The sequence below is a fragment of the Hemitrygon akajei genome, chromosome 2 (assembly GCF_048418815.1).
Source record: "Hemitrygon akajei chromosome 2, sHemAka1.3, whole genome shotgun sequence".
Taxonomy (NCBI): domain Eukaryota; kingdom Metazoa; phylum Chordata; class Chondrichthyes; order Myliobatiformes; family Dasyatidae; genus Hemitrygon; species Hemitrygon akajei.
In genome coordinates, this window is record NC_133125.1 from 164,743,147 (window position 1) to 164,770,119 (window position 26,973).

At 44.2% G+C, this 26,973-nt stretch overlaps 1 protein-coding gene and 1 pseudogene across 1 annotated transcript; both read left to right on the forward strand.

Annotated features, from left to right (window-relative positions):
- Positions 1–440: 440 nt before the first annotated feature.
- Positions 441–2,330, forward strand: LOC140721291 (heat shock cognate 71 kDa protein-like; annotated as a pseudogene).
- A 3,155-nt stretch (positions 2,331–5,485) lies between these two features.
- smx5 lies at positions 5,486–23,839 on the forward strand. Its single transcript, XM_073031614.1, has 5 exons — positions 5,486–5,591; positions 9,350–9,417; positions 11,694–11,724; positions 18,347–18,406; positions 22,795–23,839. The coding sequence occupies exons 1-5, from the start codon at positions 5,589–5,591 to the stop codon at positions 22,918–22,920; spliced, it is 288 nt and encodes a 95-aa protein (XP_072887715.1). The 5' UTR covers positions 5,486–5,588; the 3' UTR covers positions 22,921–23,839.
- Positions 23,840–26,973: the final 3,134 nt, after the last annotated feature.

Sequence of the window (26,973 nt, forward strand, 5' to 3'; positions counted from 1 at the left end):
ATGGTGCAAACACAATGATCCATTGCCAGCCCTAGGCTTATTTTTAACAACAGACAAGTAGCGGTGGCAAATAAATGTAGAAACTTGTCGGCTTCAGGTAGGTTTCAAATCTCAGTTTGAACTCGTGCCATCCAAGACAAGTTTGACACCAAGATTCCTTGAGGGATTTACATCATCAACAAAAGACACAGGTTTGTGCCAAATGACGGAATACACTGACATATAATGCTGCCGCCCCACTCCGCTGACACAGAACGTCATTGGCCAAAGCGTATTTTGGGCACTGATTACTGGACCGCTCGATAGTCAATCAGGTGTGCGAGTTCTGGTCCAGACGCAACCTGTAAATAAGAGGCTGAGGAGCAAAGGTACTGTAGAGGGAGCAAAGACAAGCAAGGAGTTGAGGCTGTGCTACGGACAGTAAAAGAGGCGCTGTGAGAATGGCGAGTAAGAGAACAGCCTTTAGCATCGACCTGGGCACCACCTACTCCCGTGTCGGGGCATTCTAGCATGACAAGGTGGAGATCATCGCCAACGACCAGGGTAACCACACCACCCCCAGCTATGTGGCCTTCAACAACACCGAGAGGCTCATCGGCGATGCGGCCAAGAACCAAGTGGCAATGAACCCGGCCAACACCATCTTTGATGCCAAGCGGCTCATCGGGAGGAGGTTTGATGACCCGACGGTGCAGTCTGACATGAAGCACTGGCCCTTCCAGGTGGTGAGTGACGGAGGGAAGCCCAAAGTGAAGGTGGAGTACAAGGGGGAGAACAAGACCTTTTACCCGGAGGAAATCTCCTTCATGGTGCTGACCAAGATGAAGGAGATTGCTGAGGCTTACCTCGGCTACAATGTCACCAACGCTGTCATTACCGTTCTTGCTTACTTCAATGACTCCCAGCGCCAGGCAACCAAAGATGCTGGTGTGATAGCTGGTCTCAATGTCCTGCGTGTCATCAATGAACCAACAGCAGCTGCCATTGCCTATGGCCTGGACAAGAAAGGCAAAGGGGAGCGTAATGTTCTCATCTTTGACCTGGGTGGTGGCACCTTCGATGTCTCCATTCTCTCCATTGATGACGGTATCTTTGAAGTGAAATCGACAGCTGGTGATACCCACCTGGGAGGAGAGGACTTTGACAACTGCATGGTCAATCACTTCATTGAGGAGTTCAAGCGGAAATACAAGAAGGACATCAGCCAGAACAAGAGAGCGGTGAGGAGGCTGCGGACGGCCTGCGAGAGAGCAAAGAGAACCCTGTCTTCCAGCACCCAAGCCAGTATTGAGATTGACTCTCTGTTTGAGGGTGTTGATTTCTACACCTCAATCACCAGGGCTCGGTTTGAGGAGCTGAACTCTGACCTGTTCAGGGGCACTCTGGCGCCAGTGGAGAAAGCCCTGAGAGATGCCAAGCTGGACAAATCCCAGATCCATGAGATTGTCCTGGTCGGAGGCTCGACCCGCATCCCCAAGATCCAGAAGCTGCTGCAAGATTTCTTCAACGGTAGGGAGCTGAACAAGAGCATCAACCCTGATGAGGCCGTGGCCTATGGGGCAGCTGTCCAGGCGGCCATTCTGATGGGGGACAAGTCGGAGAATGTTCAGGATCTGCTACTCCTGGATGTTGCTGCTCTGTCATTGGGGCTGGAGACGGCAGGTGGAGTCATGACCACCCTTATCAAGCGGAACACCACCATCCCCACCAAGCAGACTCAGATCTTCAGCACCTACTCTGATAACCAGCCTGGTGTCCTTATTCAGGTGTATGAAGGTGAGAGAGCCATGACCAAGGACAACAACCTTCTGGGCAAGTTTGAGTTGAGTGGCATCCCTCCCGCTCCTCGTGGCGTACCCCAGATTGAGGTGACCTTCGATATTGACGCCAATGGCATCCTCAATGTCTCTGCTGTCGACAAGAGCACTGGGAAAACAAACAAGATCACCATCACCAATGACAAGGGCAGGCTGAGTAAGGTGGAAATTGACAGGATGGTGCCAGAGGCCGAAAAATATAAAGCCAAAGACAAGCAGCAACGTGAACGGATTGGCAGCAAGAACTCCCTCGAGTGCTACACTTTCCACATCAAATGCTCAGTGGATGGTGAGAAGCTGAGGGGCAAGATCAGCGAGGAAGAGAAGAACAAAGCTACCAAAAAGTGGAATCACACCATCTCCTGGTTGGAAGACAATCAGATGGCAGAGAAGGAAGAATTTCAGTACCAGTTGAAGGAGCTTCAGAAGATATGGAGCCCAGTTATAAGGAAGCTCTATCATCAAGGCATGCCAGAAAAATACCGCAGCTGGGCCAACATCCGAGAAGGTTGATTGAATGTGTGACTCCGTCCAAAGAGGAATCACCTCGATTTCTAAGTTCTCTCCAGTTGTGGCCAAACTTTTGATTGGTAATCAACAGCCTGTCCCGTTTCCACCCTCACCACAAGGCGGCAGTGTGCCCTCTCGTGTTAGTCATTTCAGCCCTGGGAAACAAGCATCTGACTGTCCACACGATCAATGCCTCTCATCATCTTATACACCTCTCATCCTCCATCGCTCCAAGGAGAAAAGGCCGAGTTCTCTCAACTTATTCTCATAATGCATGCTCCCCAATCCAGGCAACATCCTTGTAAATCTCCTCAGCACTCTTTCTATGGTTTTCACAACCTTCCTGAGGCACCCACTGGACACCGACCTCCATGCAGAATATGACCCATTTACAACCAGTCTTTGCCTTCTGTAGGCAAGCCAGTTCTGGATCCACAAATCAATGTTCCCTTGTATCCTATGCTTCCTTACTTTCTCAATAATCCTTACATGAGTTACCTTTTCAAATGCCTTGCTAAAATCCATATACAGTTACCAAGAACATGCAGTGCAGGCGGACACACAAAGCATAACAAAACAGATTGTGATGTTAAAATCTGTCTTATCATACTAGGAGACTATTGAATTGAATAGAAACTGTCTTTGCACCTGGTGGCATATGTGGCATATGCTTTCAGGCTCTTCTGCACAATGAACAGGGAGAGGACAAAATGACCGAGGAGGGTGGGGTTTTGATTATGTTCGTTTATTCACTTTGGCAGATCTAGACTGAGTCCATGGAGCAGAGTTTAGGTTCTGTGATGTGTTGGGTTGTGTCCACAACTCTCTGCAGTTTCTTGCAGTCTTGAGCAGGGCAGTTGCCCTACCATGTTCATATATGTCTCCGTCTTTCTGTCTGACGGCTACTATGTAAATTTACTGGGGGTGGGGAGCCCCTTGCTAATTTGCCATTACATTACAATAGCTTTCTCTAGTCCGTGTAGAGTCCATGTCCCACAGCATAGGAACAGGTCCTTTAGTCCAGAGACAGTGTTGCCTAAGGGGGAACCAGCTACACTATTCCTCTGCTTATTCCATGTTATTCTTCCCACTTCACCTCAACTCTCTCGGATTTTATAAGGCAGAGTTGCTACCTCAACGCTCGCCCCAGCATGGCTGGAAAGTGTGCAAGGGGCAGGCCAGGTTCGAACTTGGGACCATTCACCTCAAAGTCCAGTGCTGATGCCACTACACCACCTGCCCTGGCTATAGCGGAAATTTATAGTGACCCATTAATCTGCCGACTTTTTAAAAATTATCAGAATAAACTTTATTCATAATAAAAATTATTTAGAATAATAAACAGTGCCATATCTTTTCATTCATTCATACATAGTCAATGCTTTCAGTACTGTTCCATTACATTTCATGAGCTGCTGCTCATGTGGCCATGTGGGCCCCTGGTGTGGCTCACCACTACAGTAATTGAGAAGCTTCATCACCAATCCTGGCCCCTCGCTCTCCAATAACGGAAGAACCCGATTCTTTGTTCCTTCTCCAACTAATCTACCAACTGGCACCTATCTAGAGCTCAAGAGGAAAATGGAGGTGCTGGGACAAGCCACAGGGAGATGGACCCACAAACAACACCACAGAGGTCAGGATCGAACACGGGTTGTAGTGAGCTGTGATGTAAAAGCTCTACTAGCTGAGCCACTGTGCCTGTCCGACCCGCTGAGTTCCCAAGTGCCTTTTGGGTTGCTGTCGATCCCAGCTCTGCAATCTCCCGTGTCTCCGAAATATCTGACATCTCCAGCAGGTCTGGCAGCCCCCTGGCCATTCCGATCTGCGGTCTGGATCCCACATGTCTATTGACCATTTCCCCCCAGTAGTGACGGCCTGGCCCAGTGAGTTCTACCAGCCCAGAGACACCAGAATCTGGAGCAATAACTTAGCTGCTGGAGGAACTCAACTGGTCGATCAGCGTCTGTGGGAGGAAAAGAAGAGTCGATGCTTCAAATGTTTCCAGTTGAAACTCAGCATCAGGAGTATTTGTGATCTTTCTTGTAAATGTTGTGTATAATTTATATTTTACTTAAGAATAACAGGCCTCAATGCTGCTTATAATAGGTACCAAGCTGAAATAATGTACCATCATGCTCAGGGACAGTTTCTATCCTGCTGTTACAAATCTATTCGATGGTTCCCTTCAAAGCAAATTTATTAACAAAGTATGTACATGTTACTATATACTATCGGGCATTTACATGAAAAATAAATAAGTACGATAGAATCTACAGAAATAAACTTCAATGTGCAGAAGACAAACTGAGCAAATAATAAAGGAACACGAGTTGTACAGTCCTTGAAAGTGAGTCTGCAGGTGGTAGAATCAGCTCAGAGTTGTGGTGAGTGCAGTTATCCAGGCTGAGGGTTGTTTCTGAACCCGGTGATGTGGGCCCAATGATAGAGCAAGAAGACAGCATGGCCTGGATGGAGGAGGTGGTGGGGCGAGTGTCTGACGACAGAAGCTGCTTTCCTGTGGCAGCGCTTCATGTAAATATACTCAATGGTGGGGAGGGCATTGCCTGTAATAGAACTGGGCCATGTCCGCCTTTTTCGGTAGTCTTTTTTGTTCGGCATTGGTGTTTCCATTCCAAGCCGTGATGCAATCAATCTCCACTGTGCATCTGTGGAAGCTTTGTCAATGTTTTCGGTGACGTGCCGAGTCTACAGAATCCCCTTGTACGATAGCAAGCATCTGGTCCTTGCATTCTCCCCCGTTATGGCATTTTACCTTATTGCCTGCCTGCCTGCCTGCCTGCCCTACACATTCTCTGCACACCAACACATTCTTACATTCTTTTATTGTTACAACACATGATTACATTCTTTTATTGTTTCCCTTGCACCACCTTGATGTATCGATGTGCTGAGTTAACAAATTTCACGACATATGCCGGTGATAATAAACCTGATTCTGATTTTGAAATCTGTATGGATCGCATGCAAAACTTTTATCTTCAAAGTTACCTGGGGGGAGGGGAGGGGGGCGAGAGAGAGAGGGGGGGGGTAAGAGAGAGATGGAGAGGAAGGGAGAGGGAGGGAGGGAGAGAGGGAAAGGGAGAGGGAAAGGTATAGGGAGAGTGAGGGTAGCCACGTGACTGCTGTCAATCAAACGGGGCGGGGCGGGGAATCTTGATAAGTTCTCGCGAGAACGCATTTACCCGGGCGAGTGGAGCGTCAATCACTTGGAGTTTGAATCAGGAGCCGGGAGCCGTCATGGTGAGTGACTGGGGGGGCTTCTGATCCCGGGCTTTGTTCACAGCTAAAGTCCCAGGGGCTGGGGGAGGGTCGGACGCACCCAGAAGGGGCCAGTCACCTTCACCTTCGTGGGGAAGGCCTCTCTGGAGCCTCGGACTTTCCTGCAGGCCCGGGCTCTTGCCTCGCAGCCGATTAATGCAAAAGTTGCTCTGCAGTGCTTCATATTCCACTCTGCACAGTATAATACAGGAGCTGGCCCTTCAGCCCACGATGTTGAGTCGAACTAGTTAAATTAGTATTTAACTGTAACTAATTGATAATTTCTGTTTGCACAATGTCCATGTCCCTCCATTTTCGGCACATCCATGTACCTCTAAGAGCCTCGTAAATACTTAGGTTGTATTTGCCTCCACAAGCACCCCAGGCAGCGCATTTCAGGCACAAACCACTTTGTGTTTTGGGGGTGGGATGAGACTAGCCCCGTATATTTCCTTTGAACTTGTCCCCCACCCCTCGGCCACTTTCAATCCAGTTTCTACCTTGGGGAATGGATACCAGCTGTCTACTTTGCCTTTCAAAATCTCATAAACTTATATTGTCGGGACTCGCCTAATTCTCTGTTTCTCCAACAAAAATGACTGAGGTTTGTTAAACTTCTCCTTGTAGTACCTGCCTGCTAATCCAGGCCTCGTCCAGGTCTTCTAAACATCCTCCATAGTCTCTACATCCTCCTGTAATAGGGTGACTAAAATTGAATGCATTACTCCAAGTTTGTAGCTCTGCTTGCATTGAAAACAATTCAAAAGGCAAAAAAAAGTACTTGTGTGTCATTATTGGTCCACGCCAATGCTCAAGTCAATACTAGTTATCCCACTTTAATTTTCCTTTTAACTTGTCTTGTGAATGCATTTCGTCAGTCTCCTACCCTAGCCATTCCATCTGAAAATGTATCAAGTACTTGAGTCAGGCACCATTAGTGGAGAGAGAAGCAAGGCTAATGTTTTGGATGAAAGACTCTGTAATGTGTTTATTCAAATGGATATGAATGATCCTATGCAAATATCCAGAATGTAGCTCTCAACAAACACTGGAGTCACAGCATTCATTCTGAGAGGACTGGAATGTAGAAGCCAGGGTGTAATGCTGAGGCTTTCTAAGTCATTGGTCAAACTGTGTTTGGACTGTTGGGAGCAGGTTTGGATCGTTTATCTAAGAGAGGATGTGCTGGTATTGGAGATGGTCCAGAGGTTCATGAGAATATCCCAGAAATCAAAGACTTAACGTATGAGGAATATTTGGTAGCTCTGGGCCCGCACTCACTGCTGTTTAGAAGAACGAAAAAGGGTGGATGTAGAGAGGATATTTCCAATAGTAGGACTAGAGGGCACAGCCTCAGAATAGAAGGACCTCCCTTTCGAACAGAGATGAGATATTTCTTTAGCTAGACACTGGTGAACTGTGGAATTTGTGCCACAGACTGTTGTGGAGACCTAGTCACGGGTGTATTTAAAGTGGAGGTTGACAGGTTTTTGATTAGTAGAGGCGTCGAAGATTACAAAGAAGGCAGGAGAATGGTGTTGGGGAAAAATACCTTAGCCATAATGAGATGGAGGAGCAGTCCTGATGAGCCAATTCTGTCTCATGGGGCTAAACTATGTAGTTTTAAGTTGTGGAGAAGTTTGGGGAGGAAGAGGGGTGGAAAGGGTGAAAGGAATATGTGCTAAGGTGTGTCTGGGGTTGCAGGAGGATAAGTGACCATCAATGGTGGTGCATTAGGAGTGTGAAATGTGTGGAGTTGAGTTGTATTACAGCAAGAGGAAAAACATAGCCAAGACCATAGCTTACAGGATGACTTGCAGCAGGATGGCCAGTTCATATCTAAATGACTCTAGCAGACAGCATGTCCTCAGCAGGAATCAGGAGCACAAGTGGAACCCATTCCGTAATGGAGAATTTGTGAATTCTCATGTTTCTCTGGACGGCAGCTTCAAATCTGGGCTGGCGGAACTTGAAGGTGGCAGTGTTACCTGCAGCAGCACTCTGCCGTTTCGCAATTCAGTGCTCCTATGTACACTAGTGGTTTTATCTAATTGATTATCTACTATTTTACTGAAGTAGTTTACTGTAGGTGTAAACTGGTGGTTCAATTCCGGTTGCTGTATGTTCTGGTGACTGTGAGGGTTTCCTCCGAATGTTCTGCTTTCTTCCCACATTCAAAAACAACAGAGTGCTGCAGCGTGCTGCGTTGGTCCCGCAAGCATGGAGACATTTGCGGGCTGTCCTAGCACATCTCAGACTGTGGTGGTTGATGCAAGCCATGCATTTTTAAAAAATTCTGCATACAAGACATGAGGCCATTCAGCTCATTGAGTCTGCTCTGCCATTTCATTATAGCTGATCCTGGATCCCATTCAACCCCGTATATCTGCCTTCTCACCATATCCCAGGATTCCCTGACCGATCAGGAATCTATCAACTTACACTTAAATATACCCATGAACTTGGCCTTCACTGCAGTCTGTGGCAGAGTATTCCACTCTTTGGCTTAAAGTTTCTCCTTTGTTCTGTTCTAAAAGGTTGCCCCTCAATTTTGAAGCTGCACCCTCTGGTTCTGGATAGTCCCACCAGAGGAAGCATCCTCTCCACGTCCGTCCTATCTAGACCCTTTAACATTCGGTAGGTTTCAATGAGATTCCTCTGCATTCTGAAACTGTTGACAATACTCTCAAGTGCGGCATGACTAGTGTCTTATAAAGCTTCAGCATTATCTCGCTTTTATATTCTATTCCCGTTGAAATAAATACCAACATTGAATTTGCCTTCTTTATCACAGACTCAGCCTCTGAATTAACCTTGGAGTCTTGAATTAACCTTGGAGTCTTGCATGAGGGCTCCCAAGTCCCTTTGCACTTCTGTTTGAATTTTCTCCCCATTTAGATAATAGTCCGCACTATTGTTCCTTTTACCAAAATGCATTATCATATTTCCCAACACCATATTCCACCTGCCATATTTTTGCTCATTTTTCCAATTTGTCTAAGTCCTGCTGCAGTCGCATTGCTTCCTCAGCACTACCTACCCCTCCACCTATCTTTGTATCAGCGTCAAGCTATGGGTATGGAGGCCTATGGTCTAGTTACGGGTTGATGGGATTAAGCAGAATAGCAGTTTGGCAAGGACTAGTGGGGCCAAAGTACCTGTTTTTGTGCTGTAGTGCTCTATGACTGTGTGATGGGGTCATCCCACAAGTGTCCCCGTATTTGTGGCTCCAGTGTAGCATGCACTGTAGCTTACTAATCTGTACCTCTTTGAAATGATGGAAGAAGGACATACGGTTATGAGTAGAACATACAGACTCCTTGTGATGGGAAATGAGTCTCCTTTCCTGACCCTGTAAACTGTTTTGCTAACCACTACGCTACCATGCTGTCTTGGTATGGTTCAGTTCACCCTTCATTCTTCTAAGTTCCAGGAAATGGAGACCCAAACTGCCTGGTTTCTCTTGAGGACAGCCGTCTCAGATCAAGGTTTTGGTGTAATGCTCTGTCCACGTCCAACCTCCTGACAATAGAGCAGCCCATCCTTGAGCTAAATTGTCAATCTGTTCATATGTATAAGGTGTCTGTAAACTGGGAGGAGCAGGTCTCAACCCACTATCTTCTCACTGAGTTTCAAGTCCAGCAGCAGCTCAAAACATTCCCAGGATGAATTGTACTTTGCTAATTTTCAACACCTTTGAAGAGTGCTTTGGCTCATTATTAATCTTTTTTTTGTTTTAGTTATTTTATTCATTTTTCAAATCCCTTGTTGGGAAAGATGTGGTGGTGGAACTGAAGAATGATCTGAGGTGAGTGCACCATTTGGTTTGCCTCTGATTGTAGCAGAATACAGACTATTCCTACTAATGTCTTTAGTCTCACTTCTCCTTATACATCTTGTCTTTCTCTGATTTGATGTTTTTCTTAAATATTTCCTGTGTCTCTCCAACTTTTAAAGCCAAGTTATCATGGCTAAGCACTTTCTGCTTTCAGGGAGTTCTGAGAGTTCAATATTATTGTCTCGTGTACTGAGATGCAATGTTTTGTATACCATGCATACTAATCATTCCATACATACTGAGCTAGGGAAAGCATTGCAGAGTATGGTGACAGTTTCAGAGAAAGCACGATGCTGGTAGACAAATAAAATGCTGGAGTCTGGTGGTGCATGGTCGGATCTGTTTTCTGAACTGAGCTTTTTTTTGGGATGGACATGGTGAAAAGCAAATGGTATCTAGCTGAGGTTATTTTTGTATTGGAATTGGTTTATAATTGTCATATGAAATAGTTGAAAGCTTGTCTTGTGTACTGTTCATACAGATCAAATCTTTGAGGTAGAATAAGTATTCGATCATATTGCAGAATAAAACATAAGAAAAAGTGCAGTGCAAGTTAATGATAGTGTAAGATCATAACGAGGTGGATTGTGAGGCCAAGAGTTCGTCTTATTGTGTCTGATAACAGGGGAATAGAAGCTGTTTCTGAGCTTGGTGCTACATGCTTCCAGGCATGTACCTTCTGCCCAATGGGAGAGGCAGACGAGAGATGGGTGGGTGGAGTCCTTGATTGTGCTGGCTGCTTTACTGAGGCAGCGAGGAGTGTAGACAGAGTCAATATGGGGGTGGGGGGGTAGATAGCTGGTTTCCATGATGTGCTGAGCTGTGTTCAATACCATCTGTGGTTTCTTGTGATCACATGCAGATCAGTTGCCATACTAAGCAATGAAAACTGGTGAGAGTCGATGGTGGCATGTTGAATTTCTTTAGCCGCCCGAGAAGCTGATGAGTTTTCTTGGCTGTGACATCAACGCAGTTGGACCACGACTCCTAGGAACATGAAGCTCTGTCAATGGTTAAAGTTTAATCAAATCTGAAGTCTTTTAAGATGGTTAAAAGATCTGATTGATTGGGTAGGTTGCGAGGCAACCTGCTGTGTGTGGTTCTGGAGAGGGATTGTCTGAAAGTGGGCCTAAATCAAGCTGTTCAGGATTGTCAGGAATCATCCCTCACAAAGGATAGTAGAAACCTCCCTGAAAGATGGTGAACCAACATTTCATTGGCATTGTTCAGACTGCATTTAGACTATAGTGACCATTTTTGGACTCCTTATCAAAGAAAGGTGGTGCTGGTGTTGGAAAGGGTCCAGCAGAGATTCACAAGAATGCTCCTGGTGGTGAAAGGGTTGGAGTATAGCTCTGGGCCTATACATGCTGGAGTTCAGAACACTGAGGGAGGAATCTCAATGAACATTATTCAATATCAAAAGGCTCAGAAAGAGTAGACATGGAGCTGATGTTTCCTAGAATGGCGGAGTCTAGGATCATGGGACACAGCCTCAGAATACAAGGATGTCCCTTTAATGAGGAATTTCTTTAGTCAAAGGTAGTGAATCTGTGGAATTCATTGCCACAGATGGCTGTGGAAGTTGTGCGGTGTATTTATGCAGACATTGATATGTTCTTGATCAAAGTTCAAAGTAAAATTTATTATCGGATTTATTATCAACATTTATTATCAAATTTACATACATGTCACCACATATAATCCTGAGGTTCTTTTCCTGTGGGTATACTTGGCAAATCCATAAACCAGTCAATGCAAACAGGATTGAAGTATGCCCGCAGAACAATACTCTCAGTTTTATGTGGTGACACGTATATACTCTGATACTGTATTTTCCTTTGAACTTTGATTAGAATGTTTGATCAAGAACTTTCATTAGGCAGGATGTCAAAGGTTATGGGGAGAAGGCAAGAAAAAGGAGTTAAGGGATATTAAATCAGCCATGATGGAATGGCAGAGGCAGACTTGTTGGGCCAAATGGCTAAATCTGCTCCTAATGTCTTATGATCTTCTTGCCCATGTTCTAACAAAAGAACCTTACTCAAATTTGTCAAATTTTCAGACTGGAACTACTGGGCCTATTAGCTTAGTTCAATGCATTCAGCAGTTTGTGAAGCTTCATAATGCATTTCAAACTAGGGATATGAGAGAAGTGTGTATTACGTGTGAATATGTAAAAAGGTAATGTGCCTTTAATTTTGAAAAGAAAACGGGTTCTAATACAACTCTGTCCTTATTTTCAGCATTTGCGGAACTCTACACTCTGTTGACCAGGTGCGTTTTGCTGAATTTCACTTCTGAATATTAAAATTAATCTGTTAAAATTGTTAAGAATGACTCAAGGCATAAAACAAAGTGAGAAATAATCTTGCAAGCTGTTTACTTCTCTTGAGGTGCCTTCATTCAAAGTCAAAGTAGATTGATTATTGAAATGGGTATATGTCACCATGTACTACCCTGAAATTCATTTTCAACAGGCACTCATGGTAGAACAAAGACTGACAAAGCCAATGTACAAAAGACCAGCTGTGCAAATAATAAAAAAAACTAATAAATAGCACCGAGAACATGAATTGTAGAGTCCTTGAAAGAGTCAAGGTGTAAGTTCTTTGTTGAGATGAGTGAAGTTATCCATCAAACATGAGGAAATCTGCAGATGCTGGAAATTCAAACAACACACACAAAATGCTGGTGGAACACAGCAGACCTGACATCATCTATAGGGAGAAGCACTGTCGACGTTTTGGGCCGAGACCCTTCGTCAGGACTGTTATCCAGCATGGAAGTTATCCATGCTGGTTTAGGAGCGTGATGATTGAAGGGTAATAGTTGTTCCTGAACCTTGTGTGGGACCTAAGACTTCCCAATGACATCAGCAAGAAAGGAGTATGGCCTAGATGGTGGGGGGTCCTTGATGGATGCTGCTTTCTTGCTACAGCACTCCTTGTGGTTGTGCTCAATGGTAGGGAAGGGCTACTCCTGTGATGGACTACGCTCGATACACTGCTGCTTTCTTTTTTTTGGGAGGCTTTTTCAATCTTGGGCATTGGTATTTCCTTAAATACAAGGTTCTTCAGATGCTGGAAATCCAGAGCAACACCTACAACATGCTGGAGAAACTCAGCAGGTCAGGCAGTGTCTATGAAAATGAATGAGTAGTCGATGTTTCAAGCCGAGACCCTTAATCAGGATTGGAAAGCAAAGGGAAAGGTCCCAGAAAGAAAAGGTGGGAGGGGAAGCAGGAAGATTATGGGTGAATCCAGGCAGATGGGAAGGGCAAAGGGTGGGAGAAGGAGGGATCTGATAGTGGAGAGTGGATCTTGGGAGAAAAGGAAGGTGGAGGGGCACCAAAGGGAGGTGATAGGGTCAGAAGAAGAGGTAAGAGACCGGAGTGGGGAGGTGGAGAAATGAAAATTACTGCATGTTGAAATTGATAGTCACGCCATCAGGTTGGAGGTTACTCAGAATGTGAGGTGTTGCTCCTCCAGCCAGAGAGTGGCCTCATTGATGGACTGGCACGTTGGAACTGGAGTGGGGATAAGAATGAAAATGGTTGACTACTGGGAAATTCCACTTTTAATTTTAATTTCATTTTAATTCCTATCCCCATCCCTGTTCCTATTCTGACATAAGGGTTTCCTCTGGGTGCTCCGGTTTCTTCCACATTCCAAAGATCTATGGTTTAGAAGGTCAATTGGTTACGTGGATGTAATTGGATAGTGTGCACTTGTACCATGATGGCCTGTTAATGTGCTCTAACCTAAAAGCAAAGAAGTGGAGGTGGGGAGGGAGGGCAAAAGCCTACATAGGTTAGAAAAGGGTGATCCTTAAGAGAGGATGTAGGGAGTTCAGCAGAAAGCTGAAAAGCAGGGCATCTCTGGATTGCTGTCTGTGTACTGTGTGCCAGTGAGGGTAAGAATAGGGTGATTTAGCAGATGAATGCACGGCTGAAGAATCGGTGCAGGAGGGGCAGGGTTTCTGATTTCTACATCACCAGGATCTCTTCTGGGGAACTTCTGAAGTGTTCAGAAGGGGTAGGTTACACCTGAATGTGAGGGGGACCAATATCCTTGCGAGTAGAGCTGTTGGAGAGGGTTTAAACTGATTTGGCAGGCAGATGGGGCTGAGGACTGGGCAGTTGGCACACAACTAGGTGAAGTCTGGAGTGAGTCTGAGGAAGGACAGCAAATGATGGGGCAAAATTGCAGTTAGGACGAGGCAACTGTGGCTGATGAGGGTAGTCAGACAGCATAAAAAGCAAAAGCCAGGACATAGTGCAAAAAAATAGTGGGAAGGTAGCGGAGTGGGTAACTTAACCAACAGAGGATTAACTACAAAAGCCATAAGGAGAGAGAAGATGAAGTATGAAGGTAAGCTAGCTGATAATAGCAAAGGGGTTCCCAATGATTGCTTTAGATGTATAAAGAGATGTAAAAAAGAGATGAGAGTGGATATCGGACCACTTGAAAATGATGCTGGAGAGGTAGTAATAGGGGACAAAGAAATGATGTACGAACTTGAGTCTTGATGGTAGAAGACACAAGCAGAAAGCCAGAAATACAAGATTGTTGAGGGTAGAAGTGAGTGAGAAGGTGCTTGGGGAACTGAAAAGTCTACAGTGGTGCTAGAAAGTTTGTGAACTCTACAGTTTTCTGTTTCTGCATAAATGACATAAAATGTGATCAGACTGTCGTGCAAGTGCTAAAACTAGATAGAGAACCTAATAAAATAAATAACACAAACATTATACTTGTTCATTTATTTATTGAGAAAAAATAATTTAATATTACATGTATTTGTTGGAGAAAGTATGTGAACCTCTGGTGTAATGCCTTCTACAAAAGTTATTTGGAGTTGGGTGTTCCAGTCATGGAAATGAGATTGGAAGTGTGGGTTGTAGATGTGCCCTGCCCTATATATAAAAAAGGACACACTGTTAAGTCGCTGACAAAGCCTGCTCTTCTCAAGAAAGATCTGTTCATCTGCACCATGCCTCAATCAAAATTACTTTCAGAGGGCCTTGGAAGAATTGTAGAGATGCATGAAGCTGGAAAAGGCTACAAAAGCATTTCTAAAGATCTGAGTGTTCAGTCCACAGTAAGAGAAATTGTCTACAAATGGAGGAAACTCGGTACAGTAGCTACTCACCCTATGACTGTGCATCCTGTAAAGATCACACCAAGAGCACAATGTGCAATGCTGAAGGAGGTGAAAAAGAACCCAAGGGTAACAGCAAAAGACCAGAATTCTCTAGAACTTGCTAAAGTCTCTCTTAAAGTGGACATGTGAACAAAAACATCGAACAAGAATGGTGTTCATGGACAAATGCCATAGAGGAAACCACTTGCCTCCTTTAAACAAAAAACATTGCTGAACACCTCAAGTTTGCAAAAGATGACCTGGATGTTTTATAATGCTCCTGGAACAATGTTCCGTGGACAGATGAGACAAGAGTTGAAGTATTTGTCAGAAATGTACATTACTATGTCTGGTGGAAAAAGGGCACTGCACACCAACACCAAAATTTCAACCCAACTGTGAAGCATTGTGGAAGGAGCATCATGGTTTGGGGCTGGTTTGCTGCCTCAGGTCCTGGACTGCTCACAATTGCTGAAGGATCAATGAATTCAAAATTGTATCAAGACATTTTACAGGGGAATGTTGGGCTAGCAGTTTATCACTTGAAGCTTGATAGAAGCTGGATAATGCAACAAGACAATGATCCGAAAGGTGAGAGTAAATCAACACCAAAGGTTTAAAAAGAAGAAAATTCATGTTTTGGAATGTCCAAGTCAAATTCCTGACTGTAATCCTATAGAAATGTTGTGTAAAGACCTGAAAGAAGCAGTTCATGCAAGGAAGCCCACCAACATCCCAGAGTTGAAGCAATTTTGTAAGGAGAAATGGCCTAAAATTCCTGTAAGCTGATGCGCTGGACTGATCAACAGTTACCAGAAACGTTAGGTTGAAATTATTGCTATGTAAGGGGCTCATACCAGTTACTGAAAGCAAAGGTTCACATACTACTTCCAACAAATAGGTGTAATATTGGATCAGTTTTCACTATAAGCAAATGAATACATTTCGTGTTTTTGTATTTATTTGATTGAGTTCTCTTTATCGAGATTTAGGATTTGTGTGAAGATCTGATCATTTTTATTCAGAAATGGAAAGTTCTACAGGGTTTACGAACTTTCTAGCACCACTGTAAGTCACCTGGACCAGATGGACCACACCTCAGGGTTCTGAAAGAGGTAACTGAAGAGCTTGTGGAGGCTGGTTCTGGTGACTGGAAAATTGTAAATGTCACTCCACTCTTTAAAATATTATGGATGATAAGAGCTCATGGTATTACAGGAAAGGTACTGGACAAGACTGGAAGAAGGCAAAAAGTGGGAGTAAAGGGAGCCTTTTCTGGTGGGGTGCCGGTGATTAGTGGTCGTCTTCAGGGGATGGTGTTGGGACAGCTTTTCACATTATATGTCAATAATTTTGATGAAGCAATTGATGACTTTGTGGCGAAGTTTGCAAATGATATAAAGATGGTGTAGGGGCAAGTAGTGTTAAAGAAGCAGGGTGCCTGCAGAAGGACTTGGTCAGATTGGGGGAATGGGCAAAGAAGTGGTAGATGGAGTATAGTGTAAGGAAGTGCATGGACTTGCACTTTGCTAGAAGGAATAAAGGCTATTTACTATTTGGGGTGAAAATTCAAAAATCAGAGGTACTTGAGAGTCTTGGGTGTCCTAAAGGTTAACTTGCAGGTGGAGTCAATAGTAAGAAAGGCAACTTCAATGTCAGCTTTTTATTTTGAGAGGGAGGACTGGATGATAACAGGAAGGATGTGATGCTGAGGCTTTATAAGCATTGGTTAGACTGCCCTGGAGTATTGTGAGCAGTTCTGGGCCCTTTTTAAGGAAAGATGTGCCGGCATTGGAGAGGATTCAGAGGAGGCGCACAAGAATTATCACAAGAATGGTAGAGTTAACATATGAGAAACATTTGACAGCTCTGGGCCTGTACTCACTGGTTTAGAGGAATGGAGTTGAGTGGGGGGTGGGGGGGAGAGGGATCTAATTGAAACCTATTAAATAGTGAAAGGCCTACATAGAGTGGATGTGGAGAGGATGTTTCCTTTAGTGTGTCTCTGCCCAAGGGCACAACCTCAGAAATGGGGGATGTCCACTTAAGCTGGAGGGTGGTGAATGTGTGGAATTCATTGTCACACAGTTGTGCTGGCCAGTTAATTTGGTATATTTAAGGTGGCCGTTGAGAAGTACTTGATTAATTAGGGCAGGGGTGTCAAACTCATTTTAGGTCACGGGCCGGATTGAGCAAAATGCAGCTTCATGCGGGCCGGATCAGTCGGACGCGTGCGAACACAGCTTTCGTTGCCTCCGTTTTTTCAGCCTGCTCTCATGTGTCTCAGTCTCTGCTATAACTACAAAGTGTTTCACTTTACAAATTCCGTTTCTTATGAAGAACACTGCCGAGCAAGACTGCCGAATAAACACTAAAAACCCTGAAAACCTGGTACCTGAATAAACTCAGCATTAGCCATATCATACGCCATAGGCGCTTCGATTACTGGGGCCAGCTTTAATAGTAATTAGATATTATCTCGCGGACCAAAGATAATTCCACCGCGGGCCGGATTTGGCCCGCGGGCCTTGAGTTTGACATATATGAATTAGGGCATCAAAAGTTATGGGGAAATGGCAGGAGAATGGGTGAGGGGTATAATAAATCAGCCATGGTGGAATGACAGCAGGCTCAGTGGCTGAATGACCTAATTCTGCTTGTGCTTTATGGACTTGTGGTCTTATAAGCTGAATGGAAAAGTGGAGAGGAGGAGGAGCTCAAACTGCAAGAAATGGGTGTGTCAATGAATGGGTCGGTAGGTTTGGGGGGTGGGGGGGTTATAAACAATGTGAGAAGCTGAGGTGATGGGTTGCAGAAGGAATCCGAGAGAGGACAGTTACCATGGAATAAAGGGAAGGAGGTAGGGAAGCAGAGGGTGTGGGGTGGGAAGAGAAGGGGTGAAAGGGCCACCATAATGAGGTAAAACAAAGGGGATAAGTGGGGTGGGGAGGAGAGTCAGAGGGGAGTGATTGCTGGATGTTAGAGAAGTTCATGCTGTCAGATTGGAGACTATCTGGATGGAATATGAGCTGTTCCTCCATCCTGTATTTGGCCTCATTGTGGCAGTAGAGGACATGTCAGAGTGGATATGGGAAGTGGAATTAAAATGAGTGGCCAGTAGGGCATCCTGTATGTGACAGAGGGCAGAGCAAATGTGCTGGATGAAGGGGTCCCTAATCTGCTTGAGGAGGCCAGATAGTATGCAGTAAATCACCCGTCAAGCAGATATGCAACATCCCTTGATGCCTTCTGTTGGTCGGGGTTGACCATGGATGCTGTGTCCTAGCTGTCTGCCTGATACACAGGCCTGGGCAGTACGATATGGTAGCAAGCTATTCCCCACATAGTAGGCTCACCCACTCCATGCAGCTAATGAATCCAGAGGAAAAGCAGAGACCGATACAGTTTTACGACCAGTGACAACACAGGAGTTGCCAGCCATCCTTGAACTCAACATAGGACTGCAGCTCCAGATTTTTCTGCAGGGTTTACTCTCGAAGCCTTCTCCGTGAGTGAGTATAGCTGTGAGGCAGTGGAGGTTTGAGATCAGGGTTTTCCATCTTGATGAGCTGCCAACCATGGCTAACAATGCCCATAAGCTCCTAGAATCTGGTCTGTGTTTCTAAGGTTAGATGGAGGTCTGAGTAGCTCAGGTCGACTACAATCGACCTATCAAGATAAATGGTGTGTGGCTCTAGTCTAAAATTCATTGGAGAATGAATGGTTAGAGGTTGATTTGCTGTCTTGTCTCTTTCAGTATCTGAACATCAAACTGACAGATATCAGTGTCACTGACCCAGAGAAATATCCACACATGGTGAGTGTTGTAACCTGTATACTCCAACAGTGTTTGTTCTGGTAAACCTGTACTCTACTGATCAGAGGCCACATGCACTGCAAAATATTGGGGAATCTTGTAATGGTAATCTAGGGTCTGCCCAAAGGCAGCCTCCAGAAGCTGCATCACCTCCAACAGCCAGACATCAATAAGACAGAAAGAGTGCAGAGAAAATTTATAAGGATCTTGCTGGGACTGGAGGGCCTGAGTTCTAGGGAAAGGTTGAATAGGTTAGAACTTATTTGCTCCATAGGAAAATGAAGGTAGATTTGGTGGAAGAGTGTGTGTCTGTGTGTGTATTCTGGGGTATAGAGAGGGTAAATGCAAGCAGGCTTTTTCCACTGAAGTTGCATGAGATGAGAACTAGGAGCCACAGCTTACGGGTGAAATGTTTAAGGGAACATGTCAGCATGATATGCAGGCCACGACAGTACAATATGGAGGGAGGAATTCACTCAGGGTGATGTGAGTGTGGAATGAGCTGCCGGTGGATGCAGGATCAATTTGAACATTTGAGAGAAGTTTGGATAAGTACGTGGATGGGAGGGGTTCAGATGCAGGTTGAAGAGACTAGGCTGCATAATAGTTCAGCACAGACAAGATGGGCTGAATGGCCTGTTTTTTTTTGCTGTAGTGCTCTGACTCATACCTTTCCCTGTGATACAGCTGCAGGTTTTAAAAGTACAAAACTGTACTTTGGTCATAATACACACAGTAAATACAATCTGGACATGCGTTTATCTATATTTTTTGCATACAGACCAAGTTGAAGCCCTCTAAGCAATGGGTACACCAGTCCAAGCTGCTTATTAATGATAGTCTATCAAGAAGGGCCCTCACATCTGGGATAACCTTCTCACTGTTGCCATCAGGGAAGAGTTACAGGAGCCTGATGACCCACACTCATCATTTGAGGAACAGCTTCTTCCCCTCCATCAGATTTCTGACAGCCATGAACCCTTGAAGAGTAAGCCACTTAGCTCATTGGGTCTGCTCCACCATTCGATCATCACATCACATCCTTGCTCTTATATTCTGTACCTCTAGAAATGAATGGCAACATTGCATTCGCCTTCTTCACAACCGACTCAATCTGGAGGTTAACCTTCACTGTATCTTGCACAAGGACTCCCAAGTCTCTCTGCATCTCTGCATTTTGAATTCTCTCCCCATCTAAATAATTGTCTGACCATTTATTTCTTTCACTTGAATGCATGATCCTACACTTTCCAACATGTATTTCATTTGCCATTTTGCCCATTCCCCTGAACTATCTAAGCCTTTCTGCAGGTTCTCTGTTTCCTCAGTGCTATCCGCTCCTCCACCTATCTTTGTATCATTGGCAAATTTAGCCACAAATCCATTAATCCCATAGTCCAAATCATTGACATACATCATAAAAAGCAGCGGTCCCAACACCCACCCCCGTGGAACTTGACTGGTAACCGGCAGCCTGCCAGAATAGGATCCCTTTATTCCCATTCTCTGTTTTCTGCTGACCAGCCAATGTTCCACTCACACTAGTAACTTCCCTCTAATTCCATGTGCTTTTACCTTGCCAAGCAGCCTCGTGTGGCACCTTGTCAAAGGCCTTCTGAAAATCCAAGTACACCATGTGCATTGCATCTCCTTTGTCTACCCTGCTTGTAATTTCCTTAAAGAATTGCAGTAGGTTAGTCAGGCAGGATTTTCCTTTCAGGAAACCTTGCTGGCTTTGGCCTTTCTTGTCATGTGCCTCCGGGTATTCCTTAATTTCATCCCTAACAATCGATTCCAACAACTTCCCAACCGCTGATGTCAGGCTAACAGGTCTATAGTTTCTTTTCTGCTGCCTCCCACCCTTCTTAAATAGTGGAGTAACAGTTGCAATTTTCCAGTTGTCCGGTACAGTGTCAGAATCTATTGATTCTTAAAGGATCTTTGTTAATGCTTCTGCAATCTCTCCATCTACTTCCTTCAGAACCCGAGGGTGCATTCCATCGGGTCCAGGAGATTTATCCATCTTCAGACCATCAAGCTTCCTGAACACCTTCTTAGTCATAATTTTCACTGCACAAACTTCATTTTCCTGATACTCTTGAATGTCCGGTATACTGCAGACGTCTTCCATTGTGAAGACTGATGCAAAATATGCATTCAGTTCCTCTGCCATCTCTCATTACAGTATCTCCAGCGTCATTTTGTATTGGTCCTTCATCTACCCTCAACTCTCTTTTACCCTTTATATAATTTTTTTAAAAAAAAGCTTTTAGTATCTTCTTTGATATTAGTTGTCAGCTTCCTCACATAATTCATTTTTTCCTTCCGAATGACCGTCTTAGTTTCCTTCTGCAAGTTTTTAAAATCTCCCCAGTAGCTCTGGCTTCTTTGTAAGCCCTCTCTTTTGCTTTTACTTTGGCTGTGACTTCACTTGTCAGCCATGGTAGTGTCCTTCTTTCCTTTCAAAGTTACTTCTTATTTGGTATGTATCTGTTTTGCACTTCCCTCATTTTTCGCAAAAACTCCAGCCATTGCTGCTCTGCTGTCCTTCCTGCAAATGTCCCTTTCCAGTCAACTTCGGCTGGTTCCCTTCTCATGACATTGTAATTTCCTTTATTCCACTGAAATACTGACACATCGGATTTTATTTTTTCCCTCTCAAGTTTCAATGCGAACTCAATCATATTTTGATCACTGTTCCCCAAGGTTCCTTAACCTTAAGCTTTCTTATCACCTCCAGATCATTGCACAACACCCAATCCAGTACAGCCGATCCCCTAGTTAGTGAAAAGCTTTACAGTGCCAGCAATCTGAGTTTAATTCCCACTGTCTGAAAGGAGTTTGCATGTACTTTCAGTGGCTGTGTGAGTTTCCTCCAGGTGCTATGTCAATGATGGAAGCTTCTCGAATTGCTTGGACTGTGGTTGTTGATGCAAGCAATGCATTTCACTAGATATTTCAATGTGCATGTGACAAATAAAGCTAATCTTTCTTTTGTAGAGTCCTTGAAAGTGAGTCTGTAAGTCATAGAACAAGTTCAGAGTAATGATGAGTGAAGTTATCCATACCTGTTCAAGAGTTTGATGGTTGCAGGCTAATAACTGTTCCTGAACTTGGTGGAGTGGGACATGAGCATCCTGCTGGATAATGGAAGTGAGAAGGGGGCAAGGCCTGGACGTTGGTTGACCGCTTCCCTTCCTAAAGAAGCTTGGGGGCAGTTGTAGAGTTCCCCAGGTGTGAGAAGACAGGATTTATGTCCTTTCTATGGTTTCCTGGTCATTATTTTGCTAATGGGTAAAGCAGTTGGGGATGGTTTGCAAACAGATATTTGTGGGAAATGGAAATCAGGTGAGCATGCAACTGGAGCGAGTGCTTCTGCCAACACTTTGATGTCCACAGAATGCTTGGTTCCCTATTGAAATATCCTTTGCAAGTTTTTTTAGACATTCCCACCCAGGGTGTAAATGACAGGAAAGTATGCTTTTTGCAGCACACAAATGAGCATATACACTCACTGGCCACTTCAGGGACTTGGATGGCTAAGTAATTAATTTCTAATCGACTTTCCAATTCATCATTATACCTGTAGAGATTTTGGCAATGTTAAATGTTAGGCAGCACGATTAGGAGTGTTGATCATAATCGGATAAAGAATCAACTTTATTTGCCATGTATGTATTCATGTGTTTCATAGAAACCAGACTGGGTGTGGAAAAAAAAATAGCGGATTTTTTAATAGTAGGCTGATATTTTTAAAAAGCAAATGCTCTTGGAAAATTGGATACAAAGTGGTTCAGTAAGAGGAGGCAGAATTCCAATGTTTCAGTGGAATTCCACAATACTGTACTTGGGCAATACAAAAATGTTCCAGTGAATCAAGTATTAAACTGTAGAAATACTCTATATACTCAGTAATAAACTGTACCTAATAAAGGGGCCACAATGTTTGAGGTCTTCTGCTGATGTAGCCCATTCACTTTAAGGTTCATGTTGTGCATTCAGAGATGCTCTTCTGCACGCTACTGTTGTAATGCGTGGTTATTTGAGTTACCACTGCATTCCTATTGTCAGACCGCGCCGTCCAACACCAATGGTCATTCCATGGTCTAAGTCACTTGCATCACATTCATTCCCCATTCTGATCATCAGTCTGAATAACAGCTGAACTTCTTGACCATGTCTGCATGCTTTTATGCATTTAAGTTGCTACCACATGATTGGCTAATTGGACATTAGCGTTAACAAGCTGGTGTACTGAGTGGCCACTGAGTAAAATTAAACATGTGTTGAAATAAACACAAGTTGCTTGACCAACACTCACTTTGCAAACCTGATATTGTTGCCAGGAGCTGTTCTTGTTCCTTCATGTGGATTATTCTCCTTTCCAGCTCTCTGTGAAGAACTGCTTCATCCGCGGTTCCGTGGTGCGATATGTGCAGCTCCCGGCTGACGAAGTTGACACACAGCTCCTGCAGGACGCAGCGAGGAAGGAGGCCATGCAGCAGAAGCAGTAGGGTGAATGCGATAGTCCGACGATTCATGGCAGGCGGTGCCCCTGGCTGATGTACAAGACTGCAGTTCTACACAGTGACCCACAGTTGCCGAAAGCCAAAAGAAAATTTGAATTCTTGCTTCAACAAGTTGCTCATTTTGTTGAAGTATGACTTCTAAATTGTATTTTTATGACATTTCACAGATATCTGTAGCAAGGAAAGGATAGCCTGTCAAGAATGGCCAGTGGTATCAACATCCGCTTTCCGCCTTCTCCCTCAATAACCGTTCCCAAAATTCAGCGCCACTGAGAGCCACCACCTGGTGTGCATTCTGCAGAATTTACCTGCTATTTTTCCCACCAAATATTTTGAAATTATTTGCAAACTTGTTGAGAGGGGGAGCAGAATTGTTCACCCCTTGGCAACATCATGTCTTTTGAATTTTTTGGTTAAATTTAGTAACAAAATCATGCCTGTGAACTGAGCAGGATGTTTTCCAGCATGGTTATACATGTTCCTGTCTCTAAAGGAGTTTGTGTGAGCACGTTGCTTGTCGTGGCTGCAACTGCTCCCAGGGAAGCAGAATGCAAGCGCAAAGCCGGGCAACCATGTCGTGCAGCCTCTGCCAATCAACAGAATTACAAGGAGGTCAGGTGTTTATTTACATGGGGCTTGTGGAATTATGTGGGTTTGTTTCTGTTAATGCAGTTGAAGGTGCAGCTAGTAAAAGTGTCTTGTAATGTTTTTTTTGTATGGTGTATGGGAAGTAATTTAACATGAGAGGCCCCAAGTGTATACTTGCCTGGAACTTGTAGTCCTTGCACTGTAAATATTAAACAAAGCAATTTTTTTGTGGCAAATGAAGCTGGGAGCAGCTTCGTTTCCTTACTGCACCATCTTCTGTTGTAACATCACTGTAATTAAAGCAGAGTTTTCAAAATGGTGGACTGGTTTTATTTTGGCGGTACGTTCGCGCAGACTAAGCTTTTGCGCAGTCTGCGGGTGACGTGGTAGGGTTCAATTCTTGCTGCTCTGTGAGGAGTTCGTACATTCTCCCCATGACTGGGTTTCCCCTGACATTCTGAAGATGTTTGGGTTCGGGTAATGAGTTGTGGGCATGTAATGTTGGAGCCAGAAAGACACTGACATTTGCTGGCTGCTCCTAGTAAATCCTTGCTGATTTTGATTTGACATAAATTTCACATTTCATTGTTAATGTGATTTTTCTTTAAACATGTATACAAATCTGTTTAGTGACAGAGCAGGGACACAAGCCCTTCTGGACCACAAGCCAAGACACCCAATTACATTAACCAAGTACCCTGCATGCATCACGTGGAGAACACAAAAACTCCTTACACATAGCAGTGAGAATTGTGAAAATGGGAGACACCCCCCCCCGCCTTGCCAGGGGGAGAGAGAACCTGTCGGTTGCCAAATGCCGGATGAATTGCGATAGTCTTTGGGGTAACTGCAATGTCTGTGTCTTTGCTATCATTTAGCTCACACTTGTGCTCGGTAGCAGGTGCGTTTTTGTTTTGCTGGTGGGGGGAGGGCAAAATTGTTGCTCGCCGCTGCTTGCACGCGGGAGGGGGGAGCCAGTGAGGGGGACTCATGGTCTCATGTTTAACTGTCATTCATTCTTTGGGGCACTTCTCTGTTTTCATGGATGTTTTGCGAAGAAAAAGCATTTCAGGATGTATATTGTATACATTTCTCTGACATTAAATTGAACCTTTGAACCTGTGCCGCTAGCACCCAGTTGGTGATTAGTGTGGCGTAAAATGATGTGCTACCTGCTGTACTACCGTGCCAGCTGATCAGGACTGAAGTGTGGGTATACGGGCTGTGCACGTGTTAAACCCTGGCCACTCCTTTCAGCAGTCAGTGCCTGAAGTGACAGACCAAACCACATGGAAGGTGAACAGTACAACTATTGAGGGAAGCTGCCCACCTGTGAACCTAGGAGACGTTGCATCTGCAGCAATGGTGTCTGACACAAGGGCCATCTGCTCTCTCCTCTGCTCTCGCTTCTCACCACAGCTGACAGTTTAAAGGGGGCTTGAGGGGCAACTTTTCATACAGATGGTGGTGGGTATATAGAACATAGAACTCAAAAGGCCAATGTTATGCTGAACTTTTAACCTACTCCAAGATCAATCTAGCCCTTCCCTCGCATGTAGTCCTCTAATTTTCTGTCATCCATGTGCCGATTGAAGAGTCCCTTAAATGTCCCCAATGTATTTGCCTCTACTACCACTGCTGGTAGAATGAACTATCCAAGGAAAGAGTTGAAGTGGGTAGAATTACAATATATTAAAAGACATTTGGACAGATTCATGAGTTTAAAATGATACAGTACTGAGCAAAGGTCTCAAGTACCCCAGCTATACATGCTGTATATGCCTAAGACCTTTGCACAGTACTGTATTTATCAACGTAGATCTGAGAGCAAGCTTGTAAACCTTGAGAAAACATGCTGTTTGGAATGGTGGAGGTGGTCGGCTTGGGAGGGGTGTTGGACAGGTAGTAGAGAAGAAGCGGGAGGTGGGTTGTGTTGTGGGCACCAGGCAAGGTCGTTTGATTCCAACCAATTGGTTTATTGATCATTACAGAATGTCTCTTGTGCTTCCTGCTCCCTCCCCTCTTCCCACTCTCAGTCCACAATAGAGTGTCATATCAGAACAGGGTTTATCATCACTCACACATCATGAATTTTGTGTTTTTTTTTTTGGCAGCAGCAATACATAAAATTGCTACAGTGCTGTGCAAAGTCTTGGACAACCTACATCTGCCCAACACTTCTACATAGTACTGTATATATCAAATACATGCAAATAGGACTAGCTCAGGCAGGTAACTTGGTCAGCAAAGATGAAATGAGTTTGTACTACTTGACTCTAGGAGCAATTTGGAGCTCAGAAGTATTCTTTAAAAAATAAATTACTCTTGGTAATTGAATGCTTCATGAATTAAAATCGCTGTTAAGGCTGTTGCACTCCCTGTTCAATGTAAATTGGTTATCAAAGTACAGATGTATCACCATATATTACCTTGAGATGCATTTCACAGGCATTTAAAGAAAATTAAAGAAATACAGTAGAATTTATGAAAAACTACTTGACGAAGACTGACAGATATCCAGTGTGCAAGAGAGAACAAACTGCAAGCAGTAAAAAAGTAAATAATACAGAGAACATGAGTTGCTGAAGCCTTGAAAATGAGTTTATAGGTTGAGGAAGTCGATAATCAGCTCTTAGTATGGTTGACATTGAGTGATGTTGCAATCCATGAAATTCTTCGTTTTGTCATTCTGAAGCAGGTGTTTCTTTGTATAAGGTGCTGGAAATTCTCAAGAGGTCATGCAGCATCTGGAAGGGCCATAGATCTAAGCTTTTATCATAATGTACAAGTAGTTAGTTATGGAGTCTTACAGTGTGGAAGCAGGTTCTTTGGCCCAACTGGTCCATGTTGCCCAGTGAACTAGTTGCATTTCTCCATGTTTGACCCATAACCCACTAAATCAAAGGTTGAAAGGCTTATTATCAAAGTATGTATGCAGAATACGTCTTAAGATTTGTCTTCTCCAGGTAGCCATGAAATGCAGAAAATCATAGAAGTAGTTGAAAGGAAGACATCAATCCTCCCACCATCTAGTTGTATTCTTCCCTCCCCCTGCGTAAGAAGAAAAGAAACAAAATCTCTCAAACCCCAACTCCTCTCTCGCATAGAAACTAACAGTTCACCTGCATGGAGAAACAACAGGAATGTCAAGCCCCAAACCCCTAGCCCACCAATCAGCAACAAGAAAGAATGAGCAAGAACACAAGAGACAATATAGGACCGAAAGAGGCCAATGTGAACTATAGTTAGTTTGAATTACAGTCCAATCCATCAATCTCAGAAATTTGATAACATCTCCGAGTATCAGAACCCAGCCACGACTGGAAGCAGCAGCCCCTCTAGGAAACAGTTTGAAGGACTGTAGGCCAACAGGAGCAGAAGAGTCTAGCTCACTGCACAGCGATGGCCCTTAAATGTTGCTAATGTGCCCGAATGCCTCAGTGAGACTGC

Coding starts and splice junctions, on each gene's coding strand:
- smx5 (XM_073031614.1), top strand. Junction 9,418..11,693: donor GAACTGAAGAATGATCTGAG/GTGAGTGCACCA, acceptor CCTTATTTTCAG/CATTTGCGGAACTCTACACT. Junction 11,725..18,346: donor CTCTACACTCTGTTGACCAG/GTGCGTTTTGCT, acceptor TGTCTCTTTCAG/TATCTGAACATCAAACTGAC.